The sequence below is a fragment of the Chrysemys picta genome, chromosome 22 (assembly GCF_011386835.1).
Source record: "Chrysemys picta bellii isolate R12L10 chromosome 22, ASM1138683v2, whole genome shotgun sequence".
Classification (NCBI taxonomy): Eukaryota; Metazoa; Chordata; order Testudines; family Emydidae; genus Chrysemys; species Chrysemys picta.
The window spans coordinates 11,238,272-11,258,062 of NC_088812.1; the positions used below are offsets into that span (position 1 = coordinate 11,238,272).

The following is a 19,791-nucleotide window of genomic DNA, read 5'->3' on the forward strand; positions in this document are numbered from 1 at the left end:
GTATGTCAAGTTCAGACCCAGAGTCAAACTTTAGTGAGTAGAGGGTAGAAAAGGGTTTCAGAGCCAAGGTTTTGGTTCAGAGCCAATACATAAAATAAAGTGATTCAGGCCAGGCAGAAAATGCTTGATCAACATGAATTTCAAAACTACTCACACGAGCCCTGTGTTAACCATTGTTTTTAATTACTGGCATTAGAATCATAGAATATCAGGGTTGGAGGGGACCTCAGGAGGTATCTAGTCCAACCCCCTGCTCAAAGCAGGACCAATCCCCAACTAAATCATCCCAGCCAGGGCTTTGTCAAGCCTGACCTTAAAACCCCCTAAGGAAGGAGATTCCACCACCTCCCTAGGTAACCCATTCCAGTGCTTCACCACCCTCCTAGTGAAATAGTGTTTCCTAATATCCAACCTAAATCTCTCCCACTGCAACTTGAGACCATTGCTCCTTGTTCTGTCATCTGCCACCACTGAGAACAGCCGAGCTCCATCCTCTTTGGAACCTCCCTTCAGGTAGTTGAAAGCAGCTATCAAATTCCCCTTCATTCTTCTCTTCTGCAGACTAAACAATCCCAGTTCCCTCAGCCTCTCCTCATAAGTCATGTGCTCCAGACCCCTAATCATTTTCATTGCCCTCCACTGGACTCTTTCCAATTTTTCCACATCCTTCTTGTAGTGTGGGGCCCAAAACTGGACACAGTATTCCAGATGAGGCCTCACCAATGCTGAATAGAGGGGAACGATCACGTCACTTGATCTGCTGGCAATGCCCCTACTTATACAGCCCAAAATGCCGTTAGCCTTCTTGGCAACAAGGGCACACTGTTGACTCATATCCAGCTTCTCGTCCACTGTGACCCCTAGGTCCTTTTCTGCAGAACTGCTGCTTAGCCATTCGGTCCCTAGTCTGTAGCAGTGCATGGGATTCTTCCGTCCTAAGTGCAGGACTCTGCACTTGTCCTTGTTGAACCTCATCAGATTTCTTTTGGCCCAATCCTCTAATTTGTCTAGGTCGCTCTGTATCCTATCCCTACCCTCCAGCATATCTACCACTCCTCCCAGTTTAGTATCATCTGCAAACTTGCTGAGGGTGCAGCCCACACCATCCTCCAGATCATTAATGAAGATAATGAACAAAACCAGCCCCAGGACCGACCCTTTCGGCACTCCGCTTGATATCAGCTGCCAGCTAGACATGGAGCCATTGCTCACTACCCGTTGAGCCCGATGATCTAGCCAGCTTTCCATCCACCTTACAGTCCATTCATCCAGCCCATACTTTTTTAACTTGCTGGCAAGAATACTGTGGGAGACCGTATCAAAAGCTTTGCTAAAGTCAAGGAATAATATGTCCACTGCTTTCCCCTCATCCACAGACCCAGTTATCTCCTCATAGAAGGCAATTAGGTTAGTCAGGCATGACTTGCCCTTGGTGAATCCATGCTGACTGTTCCTGATCACTTTCCTCTCCTCTAAGTGCTTCAGAATTGATTCCTTGAGGACCTGCTTGATGGTTTTTCCAGGGACTGACGTGAGGCTGACCGGCCTGTAGTTCCCCGGATCCTCCTTCTTCCCTTTTTTAAAGATGGGCACTACATTAGCCTTTTTCCAGGCATCCGGGACCTCCCCCGATTGCCATGAAGTTTTCAAAGATAATAGCCAATGGCTCTGCAATCACATCCACCAACTCCATTAGCACCCTCGGATGCAGCGCATCCAGCCCCATGGACGTGTGCTCGTCCAGCGTTAGCATCAACTACACTTGATTAGTATTTACTTCTTGGATCAGTATTTTGATATGGATTTCAGCATTGGTCAATGAACATACGTGGTTACATTACGGACTGTCAATACCAGATGATCCAACAGGGAAACCAGAGCATGGTATCAGTGAGTTCGGTGTGATGACACTTGCTCTGGAACTAGTCATGCATTATATGAAGAGTATGGCCTCTGTTCCTCAGCCCCGGTCCATTATAGTCCTGTCCAACTTGTTCTCCAGGCAAAAACAATGCATCAGACTCAGGGGGCAGATTTTCTAGTGTTGCTCACGCACAACTGGAGTCAGATTTTCAGAAGTGCTCAATATCCCAACAGTGCCCGTTGTAACACTTCGGGAAAGTCTGCCCCCAAGCGCTGATCTAAGCTCTTTTGAAAATCTGGCTCCAATTGTGGGTGCCAAGCACTGGAAAAATCTGACCTGGCCTCTCCAGAGACTTAACAGCGAGTTTCCCTGTTGGCAACAATATTGACCCCAGATCATGATCAAGGCCCCACTAATTCCTTGGTGTGCAAACCAGGAGTATTTTCCAGCCAGCAGCATCTTTAAAAAAAAGGACTATAGAACCCTACCCTATCGCTTACCAGAGTGAGACTGTAGTGTTTTGGGTGATAATATTTGAATACTCTCCCTCGCACGCACACGCTCAGAATGAGCCAAGGAGACACAAGATGAATCCCAGCAGATCTGCACTGAGCTTGTTCCCTAAATCAGGACCCCACAGGGAGCCTGTCTATTACAGAAAGCAAAACCACCCTCTGGCTCTCACGCTAGATACTTTGTGCCTAACGATCGGTCTTTGACTTACGAGATACACGAAAACCTAGTAGCTTGAACGGCTGGCAGTTCAGTTATGACCCACAGCTGTGTCTCAAGGTGAGAGAGAGACCGGAAGCCCTGCTCAAACGGGAGATGCTGTTACCGCCACAGCTTAGAAGGGCAATGCTCTCTTATAATTCATCAGACATTTGTTCAACCTGTGCCGCCCACGATGAATAACCCGCTACTTGCTGGGCCTGTCTTAAGCACAGCACTTCTCTCAGGATCAGGCCCTTAGACACTTTTTCTGAGGCGTTTGACTGTGTCTGCCCTCCTGCGTGGAAGACGGAGGATTTCCTGTCTGTGTGAAGGGAACGCACTTTCCTATTGTCCTGCTGGGTCCTATCACACACACACAGGGACTCGGTTTCAGAATGGAAACCCCTTTTAGCGCCTGCCTGGCTAGGGAGTGAAAACAAACATTCTTTGCTTGTGGCTGAGTAGGGAGGCCCCTGAAATCCAACACTTACTCCCTGTATTCCCACTCAGAGCCCAGTCAAGAGATTAACAAGGAGGGGGTGGGGGACAGGGAAGCCACTCACACTATGCATCTGTCCCAGCACCAGGACCAAGGTGGCTGGGGTTGAATTAGATCTGGGAGCTTCAGCAACAACATCGGGGTCTGGAAACACATATACTAAAATTCACACTCCAAGCAAATGAGGTTTCCTGGAAAAAACTGCACCAAAATCCTCTTCTGCAGGAGGGAGACAACCTGCTTCCTACTTTCTGCTGGATTTATAAACTCTGCCACCTTGCTCCCACATAGCTTATGAATGATTACAGTAGCCCCTCGAGGCCCCAATGGAGGATCAAGGCCTCATTGTGCAAGGCGCTGTACACATTTAGAACAAAGAGACAGCGGATCCCCAAAGAGCTTCCATGCCAAGGATGAGGTGAGACAATACAATGACGCCACACTCCCGGCCCCAGCGACAGACTTATCTGAATTAATTTTGGGTCACACTTTATACTAAGGCTCAATTTACAAGTGGTTTTTAAAGGGTTAATAAATGGATTAGTAGATGCTATAAACGTAAGTAGATGGTTACAAGCAACCTATAGGATTCTATAACTGTTGATTATTCATTAAAATATCCATTAGTCATTTATGAACCCTTTATGAAGTATTTATCAAATGGAACTTTGATATAAAGTGTGACTGACTTTTGAATCCTGCCTATTACATTCAGACAATTGAGTCTTTAGCACTTAGTTCATGAATAATCCGTCAGGGTAGGCAAGGTTTTTTTAATGGATTGAGAGCAGACACAGTGTTTCTCTGCGTCGCATGGTACAGACACGGTCACCATACTGAGGAGCACATTGTCATGGGGCCAAATCCCACATGCTTTACAGAGAGCGTCCCAGTGAAATCACGCAAATAAAGAAGAGGAAGAGGTAACAAAAGGATACCAGCATGTTTCTGCACAGAATAGCTTTGCGTGCTGTGTACGACTGTCTGCAGGGACAATTGTATAAACTAGCATATCAGTCACTCCCCGCACCCCCCATCACCGATCCAGCGAGGATACCTGCCTGCTACCTACCACTACTGCCCAATGGTCTTAACCCTTTTGTATGGAGTGCTGTTGTAGCCAGGTTGGTCCCAGAATATTAGGGCTTGCTACACTGCCACCTACAGCGCCGAAACTTTCCTCGCTCAGGGGTGTGAAAAAACACCCCCTGAGCGGTGCACGTTTCAGCGCTCTAAAGTGGCAGTGTCGATAGTGCTACAGCACTGGCGCTATTGTCCTCACGATGGTGGGTTTTTTACAGCTTCTCCCATCAGGGTAGTTAATCCACCTCCCCAAGAGGTGAAGCTGTCTACAGGGGGGGCTAGATCAGTACCAGTACGTTGCACAGGGGTGTGGATTTTTAACACCCCAAGTGATGTAGTTATACAGATATACTGTAGATCAGGGATAGGCAACCTATGGCACGTGTGCGGAAGGCGGCACGCGAGCTGATTTTCAGTGGCACTCACACTGCCTGGGTCCTGGCCACCAGTCCGGGGGGCTCTGCATTTTAATTTAATTTTAAAAGAAGCTTCTTAAACATTTTAAAAACCTTATTTACTTTACATACAACAATAGTTTAGTTATATATTATAGACTTAGAGAAAGAGACTGTCTAAAAATGTTAAAATGTATTACCGGCATGCAAAACCTTAAATTAGAGTGAATAAATGAAGACTCGGCACACCACTTCTGAAAGGTTGCCGACCCCTGCTGTAGATCGATAATGTAGACCTGGCCTCAGAGCATCACAGCTAAATACAAGATGGAACAGATTGTTTAGCATAAGTAGTTAGCACATGTTCTAGGGGACCATTCAAAGTGAAGTGGCCTGTTAACACCCCATAGTCATAGAATAAAAAGGAGGGTTAGTGGGTTACAGACTGTTGTAATCCTTTGAGGATGAGGAAGCTTGCACACCACTTTCAAAAGATGAGCCTGAGAGCTTAAACTCATAACTTTGCTAGACACTATAAAAATCATGGTCTTAATAAAGACACTGGATTTATGGCATATTACAACAATCTGTAATCCACCGACCCTCCTTTTTGTCCTATGACTCCAGACATGTTAAAGGCCCACTTCCCCTCTAATGGCCCCTTGGAACACATGCTAACTATGTGCTAAGCGATCTGTTCCATCTTGTATTTAGCTGCGACACTCTGGACAGGTCGACACCTAAAACGCTGCATGCGCGCAGCTGCACTGATGGAGCGCTTAAGTGAAGACCTGCGAGAGGCACAGTAGCTATGTTGATGGGAGAAGCTCTCCTGCTGACATAGCACTGTCTACACTTGGGGTTGGGCTGGTCTAACTGCAGCACTCAGGGCTGTGGATTTTTCACACCCCTGTGTGTGTGATGTAGTTATACCAATACAAATCGGTAGTGTAGACCTGGCCTCTGAATACCTTTCCCAGACCTCAAGAAGAGCTCTGTGTAGCTCAAATGCTTGTTTCTCTCACCAACACAAGTTGGTCCAATAAAAGATGTTACCTCACCCACTTGGTCTCTTCATCCTTTTGCACAAGCGGCCTGTGTTTGGATACAAAAGGTCCTAGGTTCAAACACTGCTGACGGCTCAGAGTGCGAGTTCGTACAGATACACCACACTCAACTCCCCTCAGTTATTTCTACCACTGCTGGAAGTAGTAAGATGTTGAGGGAAAGGGGAGAAAGTCAGCAAGAGACTTTGCTGTTCCAGTGCACGCAGCTGGAGATCAGACTGCAGCAGGCAATGGTCAGAAGATCTCGGGGACTTCAGTTCACGGAGGGCATGACTAGGCTGCAGTTAGAGCCCCGCTGCTGGCCTGTGCTAAGGGGCTGTTTAATTGCTGTGTAGACATTCAGGTTTGGGCTTCAGCCCAAGGTCTGGGACTCTCTCACTTTGCAAGGTCCTTGAGCCCGGGCTCCAGCCCGACCATCTACACCACAATTAAACAGCCTCTTAGCCCAAGCCAGCCGCATGGGCCAGCTGTGGGTTTTTAATTGCGGTGTAGACATACCCTGAGCGGTTTAGCTCCGGTCACACAGACCCTGCCCAGACTGTCAACATCCAGAGGCTTCCAGCTTGATTTTCATTAGTATTAATGAGAATATTACAAGGCTGTCAAAGGGCTACATCCATTCCAAGTCCGTTAACACTAATTTGATGGAAACACTAATAAAATGTCATGAGGAAATTTTCCCTCCCTCCACCTCTCTCTTTTCAGTCCCCATTATGGACTTTTAATGGACATCGTAAATACTGTAGGTGCCATTTATTAATAGAGATAGCCCACTAATTAAACTTGCCCCTCCCCCTCATCAACTCTTGAACCTCTGCCACCAGCAGCTGCTCAGAGAAACACTTCATTGTTTAACAGAGCGAAGCACCTCAAGACACACAATGGCTCTTACATGGCTGAAAAAGTAACATGAGCATCTCTCCAAATTTTCTACAAGGGCACTCAAAAGACAGAAGGGATCTGGGGATAGTAGCATCAATCCATGCTGAGTTACTCCAGACGCACCAAACCGTCTGCAGCAACCCAGTTTCTGATCTGGTTCCTACTCAATGAAGGGGCCTCTCCATAATACTACGTACTTGGGAGCTGAGCATCTTAGCCACAAAGCCAACCTTCCTCTCTGCTTGGGGTGATGCCAAGCCTTCTGAATAAAGGGAACAGTCCCGAATCCTTACGTTTGGCTCTCCTCTACCAGAAACGGAAGCTGGGGCCCCCAGCTGGAGGCAGATCTTTGAGCCCTAGCAGAAGCGGGAATAGTTATTGCAATTCAAATGAGTCTAAAGGCTTGTCTATGCTGCACTGCCCCGTGAACTACGAGTGTGTGAATTGCAGAGCACCCTGAAGTCCTGTGCTCTAACTGCCCCATGTGGACGCTGCTGGCGGAAACGAAAAGGTACCTAGTTCACGTTAACACATTTCTGTTTGACATTGGGCCCTGCTCTACCCTTAATATGTAGCTCGACATAGCTTTGTTACTCAGGGAGTGTGAAAAATCCACTCCCACGAGCCAACCTAACCACTGTCTGGACACAGTTAGATTGGAAGACATTTTCTGTCATCGACCTACCTACTGCCGCTCGGGGAGATATGTTACCTACAACAATGGAAACCCCCTGTTGTGGATCTAGGAAGCATCTACGCTACTGCATGACAGCACCATAGCTACAGCTGTGCCACTGTAGCACCCAGCGTGTGGACAGGCCCTAAGGCATCTTGTTAACCTTAAAAAAAAAAAAAAAAAAAAGTTGGTGGGCTCAGACTGATAACCCTGCCCCCTCCCTTGCACGGGCCCAACAATACAGCCAAGCCAGCCATTGGTTCAGCAGGTTACAGCGGTGAGCGTGTGAATAAAATGGGGAAACGAGCTTCTGCTTACAAAAGTTCACCTTCAATATCTGGCATTCCCGGGGCCCCAGTGCAGTTGTGAGCTCTAGCTGCATGGTCTCATGCTAGTGAAATGTTTCTGGTGAGCAATTGCTCGTAGCCTCGCCATTCTCTGGGTTCCCTGATCCGTGTGTGCTGGCAAATTTATGGGGTTTTCTTCCAATCTCCCAAGAGCGTGCATTTGTTTCTGACAGTGGGGGAAAATGAGAATACAAAGGATGCTCTACCCACAAAAGCTCTTGAATAGCAGAGAAGGCACCCAAAACAGAGAAAGTGCCAGGAGGTGCAGAAGGCCACAAACTAGGGCAGAACCCAACAGGAAATCACTAGCATCTGTGACATGGGGTTCACAGAGATTTATGATCAGATGTTAACAGCAACTGGGACTAAGAGTCTGTCTACACTAGGGAGTGTAGCTACAATATTCTATACAAGAACAGTGGATTAAACACAAATACAGACATTCTGAAAATTACTCAGTATGAAGCTAGCACATTTACTTGAAATTCATACCACTTAATTTGTTAGGTTAAGCTGATTGTGATCTATTTTGAGAACACACATTGCATCTTAAAAAAAAAAAAAGGAACAGAATTCCATAGAGTCAAGATAACTTACACCAGCTACTGAAAGCTCATTTTAAAATGATATAAAACCTCAAGAAGTCAAACATCTGGTGGGAAGCACTAGTACTGAGCCTCAGAATGAGAACTGTGCTACTTTTAAAAAGAATCCAGTTTGAGACCGTGCTGTGAAAAGGAATACCGAATACAAAGAAGCTACCAGACACACAGATACGAAACACAGATGTCACAAAATAATTCAGTGTGTAGATGTAGTTTTGGATGCATTTGTATGGTGCTTAGATTAAATGGAACTTAAAGACTATGTACCTAGAGAAATTTAAATTTTTTTCATATCAACACTCCTCCCCCAATCTGCTAGGTGAAAGCTCCCTGGGATACAGAGTAGATGCAACATATGTATTCGATACAGGCATGTCTGGATTCTCTGGAACAACCTCTAAGTAGGAGCTGTCTCCAGCTCCCTTGAAAGCTCGGCCACAATTGTTTTAAAATCCCAGCCCATACAAGACCATCTCTCCAGGGCTAAGGGACACTTTACAGTCTGGACTATATTTCATGTGACTATCACCTTGTCCCTTCATTAGACACACTTCTTTGTCTGTTACTCCATGTCTGATTTCTCCCCCACCTCCCCTTCCTGATGGGAGAAAAAAAACTCACCCATTTCCCCCCCCCTCTATCCCAGGTGGAGACCCCCCCCACCTGCCTAGGCATTTATATCACACTCAGCAGCTTCTCCTTTGTTAAAATAGGTCTCCCTCCGCACCCCCCATGCCCTGCAGCCAAAAGACCCCTTTTCCCAGACCCTCCTTGCAGATGTTCCACCTTTTTATTAGAATAAGTACCCCCCCACACTCCCCTCCCCTATCCCTGGTGGAGGGAGCCTTCACCCAGTACCCCAGAAGCATCCCCCTGAGCACAGATTGCCCAGGCCTCCCCGGTCTCCCCCCATTTCTTACCTGCAAGTGGCTAGGCATGCCCTGAGCCCGCTGCAATCAAGATGGAGGGGGGCTCGCAGCCTGTGAGGGAGCTGGTCTCCGACTGCAGCACAGGCCGAGCCCTGGTGCCAGGGCAACCACAGAGCCAGGCCAACGCCTGCCACCCTGCGAAAGCGGGCAGGCAGCAGCCTCAGAGACAGGTGGGCAAAGCACCCCACTGACTGGGGATGAGGCGAGGCCCAGGGGAGGGGTTCCCGCAAGAGACCCTTCTCCTCCACAGGCTGCTCTGCTTCTGCCTGGAGAGACGTGCCTGACGAGGGGACGAGCCTCACCTGGGCTCAGCCAGGCCTCCAGCTGCCACCGTTCAGCTTCACAGAGCCCGGGGTGGGGGGAGGATCTCTACCCCACCCTGGAAGTTAGGGTTGCCAGCTTTGGTTGGACATATTCCTGGAGGATTCATCGGATGACATAATCTTTAATGAAAGATTAATCTTTAATTCCTGGGGATTCCAGGACAATCCTGGAGGGTTGGCAACCCTACTTGGAGAGCTCTCTTCCCAAAGATACTCCTATACAATCCCACAGCTTCCCGGATGGTGACAGCTGCTTCCTCAATTCCTGCCCCAGCGTGTTCCCCCTCAGTGGGGAAACCAGAGTGAGAGAGGGCAATGGCCCATGGGGGTGCCCTGAAGGAACAGCGAGGAATCTGCATGTGTGCTTACCAGCTCTGCCTCCAGAGCCCCCATCATCTCCTAAGAGAGACCCATCATGCACCTTAACGTTCACACAGGACGAAGGGGTGTGTGTGTGTGTGTGTGTATGTGTGTGTGTGTGGCTGGCTGCCTAGCGAGAGACAGGGGCTGAGCAGAGGGTCCCCAAGCCACCCTGTCAAGGAGGCCTGAGGAGCAACACATTTTGCAGTGCTCCTTACTGCTGCTCCACAGAAGTCAGCACGCACTTCCCTAGAGCAGGTGTGCAGGATCTCCAGGGGTCTGGTCCCACACCCCAAAGCTACTCCCTTGTGGTCATCTCATATTCGGGGAGTGCTAGTTCTGTAGTCTGCTGTGCTATTGGAAGTAATCAACTGCGGTCCACCTACATGGTCACCAGTTAAACCACGCACACGCGTGCAGTGTTAGGGACCAGAATACTAGGGCTCCAGCTCCAAAAATCACAGTGCTAGCGTTTGGCTGCAAAGGAGACACTCCATTAATTGCCAATAATAGGACTCTGTAGACCTCTAGCCACTAGAGGGCAGCACTGATTCTCTCCAGTAGTGGGCAGTAGCTGTGTAATAAAATGGTTTCCCTGTCCTGGGAAAATATCTGAGATCTAGAAAAAAATTCCTGTCCCAAATTGGGATGAAAAGTAATAATCTCAAATTTTTTTGCAAACCAACATATATTTTTGGTTTAGGTCCACTGAAACCATTTATTGTGATCATTTCAAAATGCTTTGTTTTTGACCATTTAAAAAAAACATTATTTAACTATAATTAGTTTAAATTTCAAAACAAAGAGACATTTTGAATCAGGAAACTCCCGTTTTGTTTTTCAAATGCTGAAACAGGACATTCTGATAACGTGAAAACTTTTTTCCAACAGTTTTTTGAGCTGGGAAATTTATCAAAACCAAACAATTCCCATAAACAAATTAAATTTTGCTGAAGCAACATTTTTTGAAGGGGAAAACATCTCGTCGAAAAATTCCTGACCAGCTGTAACAATAGGATATAGATTCCCGGACCCTATTCCCGTGCTGTTACAGTGAAGATTCCAAATGCCACTGCGAACTTTCCAAGAGAGAGCGGATGTAATTAATAATAAACTATATGCTCTTACAGCCAAACATTTTGTTTTTCATGTAATCTCTTTAATACTGTGTAATACTTTTCTTTTTAAAATACAGTATTTTTTGAGGTAGACCATTACAGTTCAAAAGCATTTCTTTTCAGACATTAATAAGACATGAATTAAATACTTTCATGTACAATATGTTGCAAAATGAGGTAGAAATGGTTACAGAGGATGTACAAAGTCAAATATGATAATAAGAAAAAAGTCTTCAAAAATCCAGTACCACTTTTTGGAGCAGAGGTGAGACGGAGGGCAAGGAGGATGCTAAAAGGAGGTACATTTAAAAAATATCCCCAAGAGCCAGCTTTCTACAAAGGCGCTCAAGATCCCATCAAGTGAATGTGCAGATACACACGTACACAGGTGAACCTGAAAAAGTTCATGTAGATATCATAATATTTGGACATAGCCTCCCCCTGTGATGTCTCATGCGGCAGGAAAGAGAGAGGCTTCGGCTATACTGAACATAACAAAGGTTTCTTTCTTGAGGGTCCTGGACACAGACCCTTCAGTTCTCTCTGGCTCTTTAGCTCTCAGCTTGTGCGGCCTTCCGCCACAATCCTGGATCCCCTTAAATCCCAGCCTGGATTACAAGTCAGGGAACGTGCTGCTAACTACGCCACAGAGACATTGATATTTCTTGGGAGATTTTTCCTGATTTCTCATCTCAGCGAGTGGGGTTACTCCCCATTTTACAGATGGGCAAACTGAGGCACAGAGCATGTTATAAAACTAATCCAAGGTCGCGCAGTAAACCCATGACACAGTCAGGGAATAGAGCCCAGAAGTCTTGGTTCCTTGTTGCCTCTTAATAGACAAAAAATAAAAAACAGTTCCTCTTGTATAGTACTTCCAATTTCATATAAAACAAGATTGCAGAAACATCTGGGTCATGTTATCTTATTGTATTTCAACCAGTTCATCCAATGTCTCTTACGTATACGCCCTCCCCTCACCAACTGAGGTTATCCAGACCCCACTTTTAAAACTGGACACCCAATTTGTCCCCCAGCCATTCAAACCAGCACGTAGGTGCCTGAGTGTCAATTGGAGACCCCGACCATGACACTGGATCTCTTAAATTTAGTGGCCAAGTTTTGAAAACTGGCCCTACACAGTCAAACTTGATAAATTAAAAAAAGTTTAAAATCCCCTGCACCTTTTCAATCCTCTCCCTCCTCAGGGCTCCACTGTTAGTCAACTCCTTCCCCCTTTGTTTTATTCATTTTCATGCATTACTAATCAAGGGAAGATAGACCAACCAGAAATCCTCTCCCCAAGACAGCCAGGTCTAGCCATTCTTAATTCTCAATGGGAAATCAGAAGAGGATGAGGGGATGGCTGGAGCCAGATACCAGCGTTAAGAAAAATGAGTGGCTAGAATTTTACAGGGTCGATTCCTGCAGCCTACTGCACGTATGGTCTTGCTGCCCCTTTTCTTTCTGTGAGCATCTGTTCAACCCTTGTACGTGGACTGTAGCTAGGACCATTTCCAAACCACCAACATATATAACAGGGAAAGTGCTGGGTTTGGGCAACAGCCCCAGGGAATTCCTGGTCATAGGGATATGGGTTGATTCCTGGCACCTGGGGACTTTTGGTTAATACAGAATGTAACTCAGACTTCAGCAAGAAGAGTCAGGAGCAGCTATTTCAGAGACTATCCCCTGGTTTGAGGGGCAAGCACATATTCCAGCAGTGAGTTGCCCAGTAAGTGCCACCCGTGGACACATCACTGCAGACAGCTCTCGCTAGCTGCTGAGCACTTCCTAGTTCTCTTTGCCATGATTTCGAAAGAACAAATGAAGAAACCGAGAGAGAAAAAGCAGGGGAGGCAGCACAAATTGAGCCCTGTTTGAAAAGTGCCCTGGGTCTCATCCAGTGTTTTGTACTAAGCCCTCGGAGATAACTGAGAAGAGCTTATTTAATGTGCCTCCTACATTATATACTCACTTAAGGGACTTTAATAGCTGTGGCTTCTGCTTTCTCAATGGTTAGATACAGCAGCTGTCAGAGAGAGGGAGCATCAGTCCTACGTTGTTAACAGTTGCCAGGGTTCTAGAATCCAACCCGCAGAAGGAGATGCCTCACAAGGAGGTGGTGGAAAGAGCCTAAAAGAAAGTGCGATTTTAGGATCTGAGGAAGCAGGGGAGGAGAATGAAGGAATGAATGAGAGCTGTGAAACCAATCCAATCCAACACAGCACACCTGCCCACACAAAGGACAATGGCACTTTTCACGTGGTAAAGCTTGTCACAGCAAGCAAAGGGCAGCGGAGAGCAGCGGAGTGAAGAACAAATAAAGGACAGTGCTATCCCTCACCAGCTTCTGGGTCAAGTTGATTATTGCAAATTGAGACTAAGTTGGAGATCAATACAGAAAGTGAGACGGAACATCCGCAACATAAAAAGCAACAGAGCCCTGTTTGCACTCATCATCCAAAGATCTGATCCACCGTTCATTGAAGTGGACAGGGATCTAGTTCCATTTACTCAAAAGGGCTTTGAATTGGGCCCTACATCATTTTAGACGGTTGGTTTGGTTATAAAGCAAATCTGCACAAAGCTAATGAACGCTGGTTGTCACGATCACATCACTGCTGTTCTGCTACTCGCTCTGATCCATCAGAGGCAGAGATGGTGCAGTTAGACTGAGTTACAAGTGAGCCTTTACAATGCAGATGCCCCTTTTAAAAAGATTTCCTTTTCAGGCAGCTGCACAGCTACTCCGAAATGAAGGATTTCGAGAAATGGTTTGGGTCGGGGACTGGGTCGTTGTAAGTTGGTGCAGGGACATAGCAGGTTCTGGGTGCTAGTGTAAAAACCTCATTCTTTGTAGGGTGAAGGGGGGAAAGTTGCAATGCTAGCAGCAGAATCGTCTCATGAGACACATGGGCTCCGAAGTCAGTACAGAGAAGCAGCAAGCCCCTTAATAACAGCTCCAGCGGCTCCCTTATCACACCCCTGCAAACACCCTCCCACTCTCCCTGAGCAGTCAGAGTTCCTGGCTCTCAGACTTTAGCATGCAAAACCTCTCAAGAAACTGGTTCTCTCAAATGTGACACCGACAGCTCTTTGGTGGGGATAAGGGGCACGATTGCAGCCCTGTAGACCATGAGCCAAGGGGTCTGTTCCCTCCCAAATTATCTGTTAAGAACGTGCCTAGAGAAAGAAGCTAAGAGGCACCCTTGTGTTGGCACCTGGCACAGGGCATTATTTGGTGCGAGAAGAGAATGGCTGTGATGAACACAGAGCCAGGGAGGGAACAACTATGGTACCCTGGCTAGCTTCTCCCAACTGCCTTCCCCCAATAGAGCAAAATGAGCTAACTAAGGGAGTGGGAGTGCCTGGACTACACTGCAGCTATTCTCTGCTTCTCCTGGCCCAAAGGGGGCCATGGGAACTAAAGCATAAGTTAGAGCAGCCCTGAGGCTGCTGTAACTCACACTGGAGGATGTGCTGGCCCCTGAAAGCCCAGAGTGCAAAACTGGCTTAAATCCACCTTAACTCCACCCTCCCCCACATGCAGGGGTGGGAGTAACTAAAATTCAGGACCAGAGAATCTCCCAGTGCCCTTGCTAACCTGCCTCATCCTGCTCTGTGCCTCTTCCCTGCCCCAAAGTGGCCAGTTCTCAGCATTAGAAGTTCATTCTCCATTGGCCTTTTAGCTCTAGCCCTTTGGCTGCTGTTAAGCATTGCTATAGTGTCCTAGATAAGCACAAACCATGGGCTCCCACCCTGACGAGCTGACGCTCTATTACCAGGCAATGGGACTTCAAGTGGCTGGGGGTTTGGCATTTTGTATTTCAAGTGCTTGGCTTGTTTTTTGTAGGCTGTATAAAGGCAGCTCAGGGAGCCAGCCGGGGGCTGAGGTGACGCGAATCTCCATGCGGGTAAGAAGAATCATAACAAGCCCTTCTGTTGGCTTCAATGGGGTTGGGATTGGACCCCTTCGTTCTGGGATGGTGGCAATGCCACTAGGCCAGTGGGTAGGATTCCCAGGGGGTCACAACGGTACTGCCCTGCCTTCCCCTACCGCTAACTGGGACATACCCATCTTCGCTAGATGGAAGGAAAAAGCTTCTGCATGAAGAGACTGGGCCCTGCTTTATTTCAGACCTACACACGAGCCTCAGAGGCATTAAAACTGGAGCCAGGAAGACACAAGAGCTATTTAGCTTTATCCCTCTGCCCTTGCTCTCGGCTCCTGTAGCCTAGGGGTGGGTTTGAGAGGCCATTGCCTGCAAACAAAGGCCCGGATCTGGCATGTTGTTCTGCACAGGGCAACAGGATACGCCAGCAACACAACTTGCAGGATTGGGCAGTAAGAAATGGGCTGAGACCTACCAAATGGCACTAGTTTAACTTCCGCTGGTTTTTAAAAATGATTTAGTTAAACTGGTTTAAAGACAGCTCGTTTTGTTTCAGCTTCTGCCAACTCCTAACTTTGGGCTATTCCGAAATATGCCTGGTTTCAACAAAAAGATGAGCATCCACACAGAGGTTTGCACTGGTTTCATTAAATCTGTTTAAAATCTCACTCTTAACTAAACCAGTGCAGCGTTCTCCTGTAGATAAGGCCTTAAACGCACAGTGCAGAAGTCTTCGCAGGTTAAAACTTGGTTCTCTAACATAGTTTTTCCTGTCCACAAAGGCAAAAATAAACCCTCTTACAACATGGTCAGGTCTTGACCACGTGTTAATATGCTTACTTCTACAGCACAGGCAGGGTCCTTCGCTAGGATACGCAAGAAGAGCAAGTGGAGAACACAACAGAGAAACAAGCTTTGCAAACCAAGAAGTTGGGAATGTACCCAGTAGGTTTATCCAAAAAGTGGTACTAGCAACAGCTTTTAAACTACGGCACTAATACTCTCTTTTCCTTTGAAGACACGTTACTCCACCAAACACTACAATAACAATGTTTAAAAAAAATAAAATAAAATTATGGCATAATATATTGTGATAAGCACCTGAAATACATTCAACTTTCATCTTTGTAACAACTTCAAGTTTTTTTTTTTCTTTCTTCTTTCTGTCATCCTTTTTTGGAAGCGAACACATAATGCAGCTTTGTATTGAGTTTGGCAAACTCTTAAGATCTTTTTTTTCCCCCTTCCCTTTCTTGAGAAGATAAAAGAGTTTTTAAAAACACATTCGGGTTTGTCTGTTTGTTTTTTCTGAGGTAATTTTTTTCCTGAGTAGTTAAAAAGAAAAAAACAAAAAAATACTACATACATTACAAAAATAAAAATGAGGTCTAGTATATTAAACAATCTACATTTTTTTACTCCAAAACCTTTCCTCCCTCCTCCCATCTCCCTGTGCCATTTATTCCTAATAATAAATTCCTCACGATGGCTTGAAAAGATGTTGATTTTGGGGGGGAACAAGTCCTTAGTATGGCACAGTTCAGTACAGAAAAATTGCCCAAAATGCCACATCCAACCGGGGCTGGTTTTATTAAATGATGGCTGAAAAATTTCTATTAGGAACAACAACAACAAAAACCAGGTCTCTGTAAATCGACTAGAGAGCTGTCGTATCACGCATGAGAAGGCTAAAACCAAACACATCTCCACCTGGCTGCATCCTTTACATTGCTGGTCTCCAAACGGATGAACGGGAAAGTAGACGAATAATAAATAGATTATCCTGAGTTCAGTGAGCGACTACTTCCAAAAACAAAAACAAACAAACCAAATCAGTCAAGTCCGACATAGAAAAGCCTGTAAAGGAATTTGTTTGTGTTCGGGTCTTTTCTTGGATCAAGTATTTCATCTTCAGATCAGCTTGGACATAGGAGAAAGACAAAAGACACTGACTGAATTCATGGGCGATCTGTTATTCCATCCTTAGCAGCTGGAGCTAGACCAGAGACTCCAGAGCAACAGAGCTTAACAAATACAAAATAATCCCCCCGAATCTTCCACTCAGAGGTCAAGCTGGCATTCAACCAACACCACCATCAACAAAAAAATGCCCCTGGAGTCTGAGGCTGAGGGCTTGACTCCCCCAGCCCACCCCTTCCACGCGCCGTCAGTGCCTGGACCCGTACATTTTGTCCCACTCCACGTACAAGTCCAGCTCCTTCTGGGAGACGGTGGGGCGGACTTTGCAGAAGGCGTTCTCGAAGTCTTTGTAGGAGGTGGGCTGCAGCTGGCCTGGCAGGCTGTGGAGTTTGGTGGGGCCGGCCTGCTGGCACAGCTGGATGAGTTCGCTGCCTGAGTAGCTCTCGGTGTGCTGCACGAGGGAGGCCATCTCCCTTTCACTGAGGCAGTAGTTCTGCTGGGCCAAGGTGTGGTGGAGGATCTGCCGCCGGGCGATGCTGTCGGGCGGGGAAATGTAAAACCGCTTGGAGAACCTCCTCTGGGAGGCTTCATCCACATTGCTGGGCCGGGTGGTCGTCCCGATGACGACGACGTTCTGCTCGGCTGAGGTAGCTATGTTGTCCAAGTAGGAAAGCAGCTGAGACTTGAGGCCGCTCGCCTGGGTGGCTTCTTCACCAGTGCAGGCTGCGAGGAGGGACTCCACCTCGGAGATGAGCACCACTGACGGCTGACGGCAGCTGGCCACGAAGAAGACTGTCTGCAGGATCTTCTCGGCCTCGCCCTTCCACTTGGAAAGCAGGGCCGTCCCGCTGAGATTCAGGAAGGTTGAGCCCAGCTGGGTGGAGATGCACCTGCTCAGCAGGGTTTTCCCTGCTCCACGAGGCCCGAACAGCAGGATGGTCCTGGGCGGCCGGCTCTCCCCAGTGTAGGCCCCGGGCCTCAGGATAGGCCACACCAGCTCTTCCTCGATGGCGGCTTTGACCGAGACCTGGCCGGCAATGTCCGTCCACTGGACGGGGGGGCTGCAGTCGACGATTTTGTTGTTCACCAGCTCTAGGATCAGGGGGTCTACGTTTTTCAGCTGCTCTTCCACAGGCTGGCTGCTGAATGCCTGCGGCTTGGCCTGCATCCCATGGGCGAAGGCACGGCCCTGCTCACTGCCTGCGCGCTCGCCATTGGCGAGGGGCGGAGTGAACTTCTCAAAGCTCTCCCCGGGCCTCAGAGGGGCTTCCCCGGCGCCGTACGGAGGGGAGACCAGGCCTTTCATGGGCTGGCTGTTGTACTTCCCTACGTGCTCCTCCAAGGCCACAGTCGCCGCTGCTCCCGTCGGCCTTTTCCCAGCCTTGAAGGGCAGCTGGGAGGTCTCGGTGCTTCGGCTGAAGCTGTTGCCTCCACATTCGCCATTGTCAGACATCTGGTATGGCGACTCAGGGGTGGACTTTGGTTGCTCATAGCTGTATTTCCTGTACCTGCCCTCAGCTTCGTCCTCCCCGCCGGGGATATCAAAGGCCTTTCGTTTCAGGGAGCCCCCCGAGTCGCTGCTGAGGGGGGGCACCGGGAGGGGGGGCAGGCTGGAGCTCTGGTAGCTATAACCAGGGATGCCTGGGGGCCGGGAGGAGGGAGGCGGCGGGGGGATGGGGGTGGGTGCAGCAATGCCCGAGGGCAGGTAAGAGGCTGACGGGTGCGGAGGGTGGATCCCCCCGTAGCCGGGCTGAGGCGGGTAGCTGCCTGAAGCGTAGTTGTACATGGGACCTGAGGAGCTGTAGCTGGGGACCAGTGCAGAGGAAGGGTGCGTGGGCTGCAGCAGTCCTGAGCTGTGCAGGGTTGACGGGTGGGGAGGGGGAAGTGCTGTAGTGGGCTGGCTGCAGTAGCCTGATGGCAGGTAGGTGCCACTGTAGCCTGAGGTATACTCCTGAGACGAGCCAAGGCCGCTGTTGCCGGTGGCTCCCCCACATGTGTTAGTGGGATAAATGGGGTCTGCGAGGTTGCCCGGGACAACAGGGGAGCTGCCAAGCCCTACAGGCCCGTTTCCTGGGGCAGAAGGAACGACCCCCTTGGAGCCAGACAGTCCATCGTGCATGGCACTCAGGGGGTAGGCACCGTCCGAGCTATGCGACATCGGCCAAGGCTCCACGTCACTTTTCTGCCCGTTGAGTGGCCCAAAGGCGCCATCCCCGTAGCTGTTCAGCACTGGCCTCTCGTAGGGCGAGTCCAGCACCCCCGAGTACTTCTCCGCGTACCTCTTGAGGAGGTTGGAGGCCGTCAGCGCGGAGATGTCGTCGTTGGCCCAGGCGTAGTTGAAGCGCTGCCGGCTGCTGTGGTAGAGGTCAGATTTGTGGGCTGGTGAGGAGGTGGTGGAGGAGACATCGAGGTGCTGCTCTGGCCACTGGTTCAGGGGCTGGGCATGCTCTGGTGTCCAGTGCATCTTCAACAGAGCTGGGGACAGGGAAACAGAGGCAGAAAGGGTTAAATATGGCCCTGGAGTAGAGCGGTCCTGCTGAAATGGAGGCAGGTTTAAACGTACGGAGCTCAACACCCTGCCCTTCTCAGTCTGCGAAATGTAAAGAGGGTCCCAGCTACGCAATAGGGCTCCATGGGGTGTCTTCAGCACGGAAGAGGCCAAGAACCCCTCACCTAAATAAACCGGCCCAATCTCTAGAAGTGCAGAGCAGGCACAACTCCCACTGAAGTTCACAGGAGCTGAGGGCAATTAGCACCTTGGACAAGCAGGCCAGTGGTATTCCAGAGCCTGCCTTCAGGCACTAAAGTTTGAATATTTTAGCAAAAGGCTCCATGATGTTCATAGAGCCCCCTTTGAGGCTGGGTCGGCTTCTCTTTAGGAGAGTTTCTATGCCCTATGATGGGGGGAGGGGAGAAACTTTTTTTCCCCAAACTGAATCAGCCTTCAAGACAAAAATGTTTAAGTTACACTGGGAAAACATTTAGCGACCCACGCAGCCCCAATTATAACAGTACCATGTGCCAAACCTGAGATTCGCCCCCTAGTGGTCACACGAACACCGAGACCAGCAGCGTATTTCACTCTAAGTCCTTCTAGGCAGCACTTTGTGGTC

At 48.4% G+C, this 19,791-nt stretch overlaps 1 protein-coding gene across 7 annotated transcripts in view; it reads right to left on the reverse strand.

Moving 5' to 3' along the window:
• Positions 1-10,881: 10,881 nt before the first annotated feature.
• FIGNL2 (fidgetin like 2) overlaps positions 10,882-19,791 on the reverse strand; it is an 88,229-nt gene continuing 79,319 nt past the window's right edge. For all 7 annotated transcript variants that reach the window (XM_065576393.1, XM_005308428.5, XM_065576394.1 and 4 more), the window contains one exon: positions 10,882-19,153. In XM_065576393.1, coding sequence (XP_065432465.1) covers positions 16,926-19,142 — 2,217 coding nt within the window. In that variant the 5' untranslated portion in view covers positions 19,143-19,153 and the 3' untranslated portion in view covers positions 10,882-16,925. The remainder of the gene's footprint in view (positions 19,154-19,791) is intronic.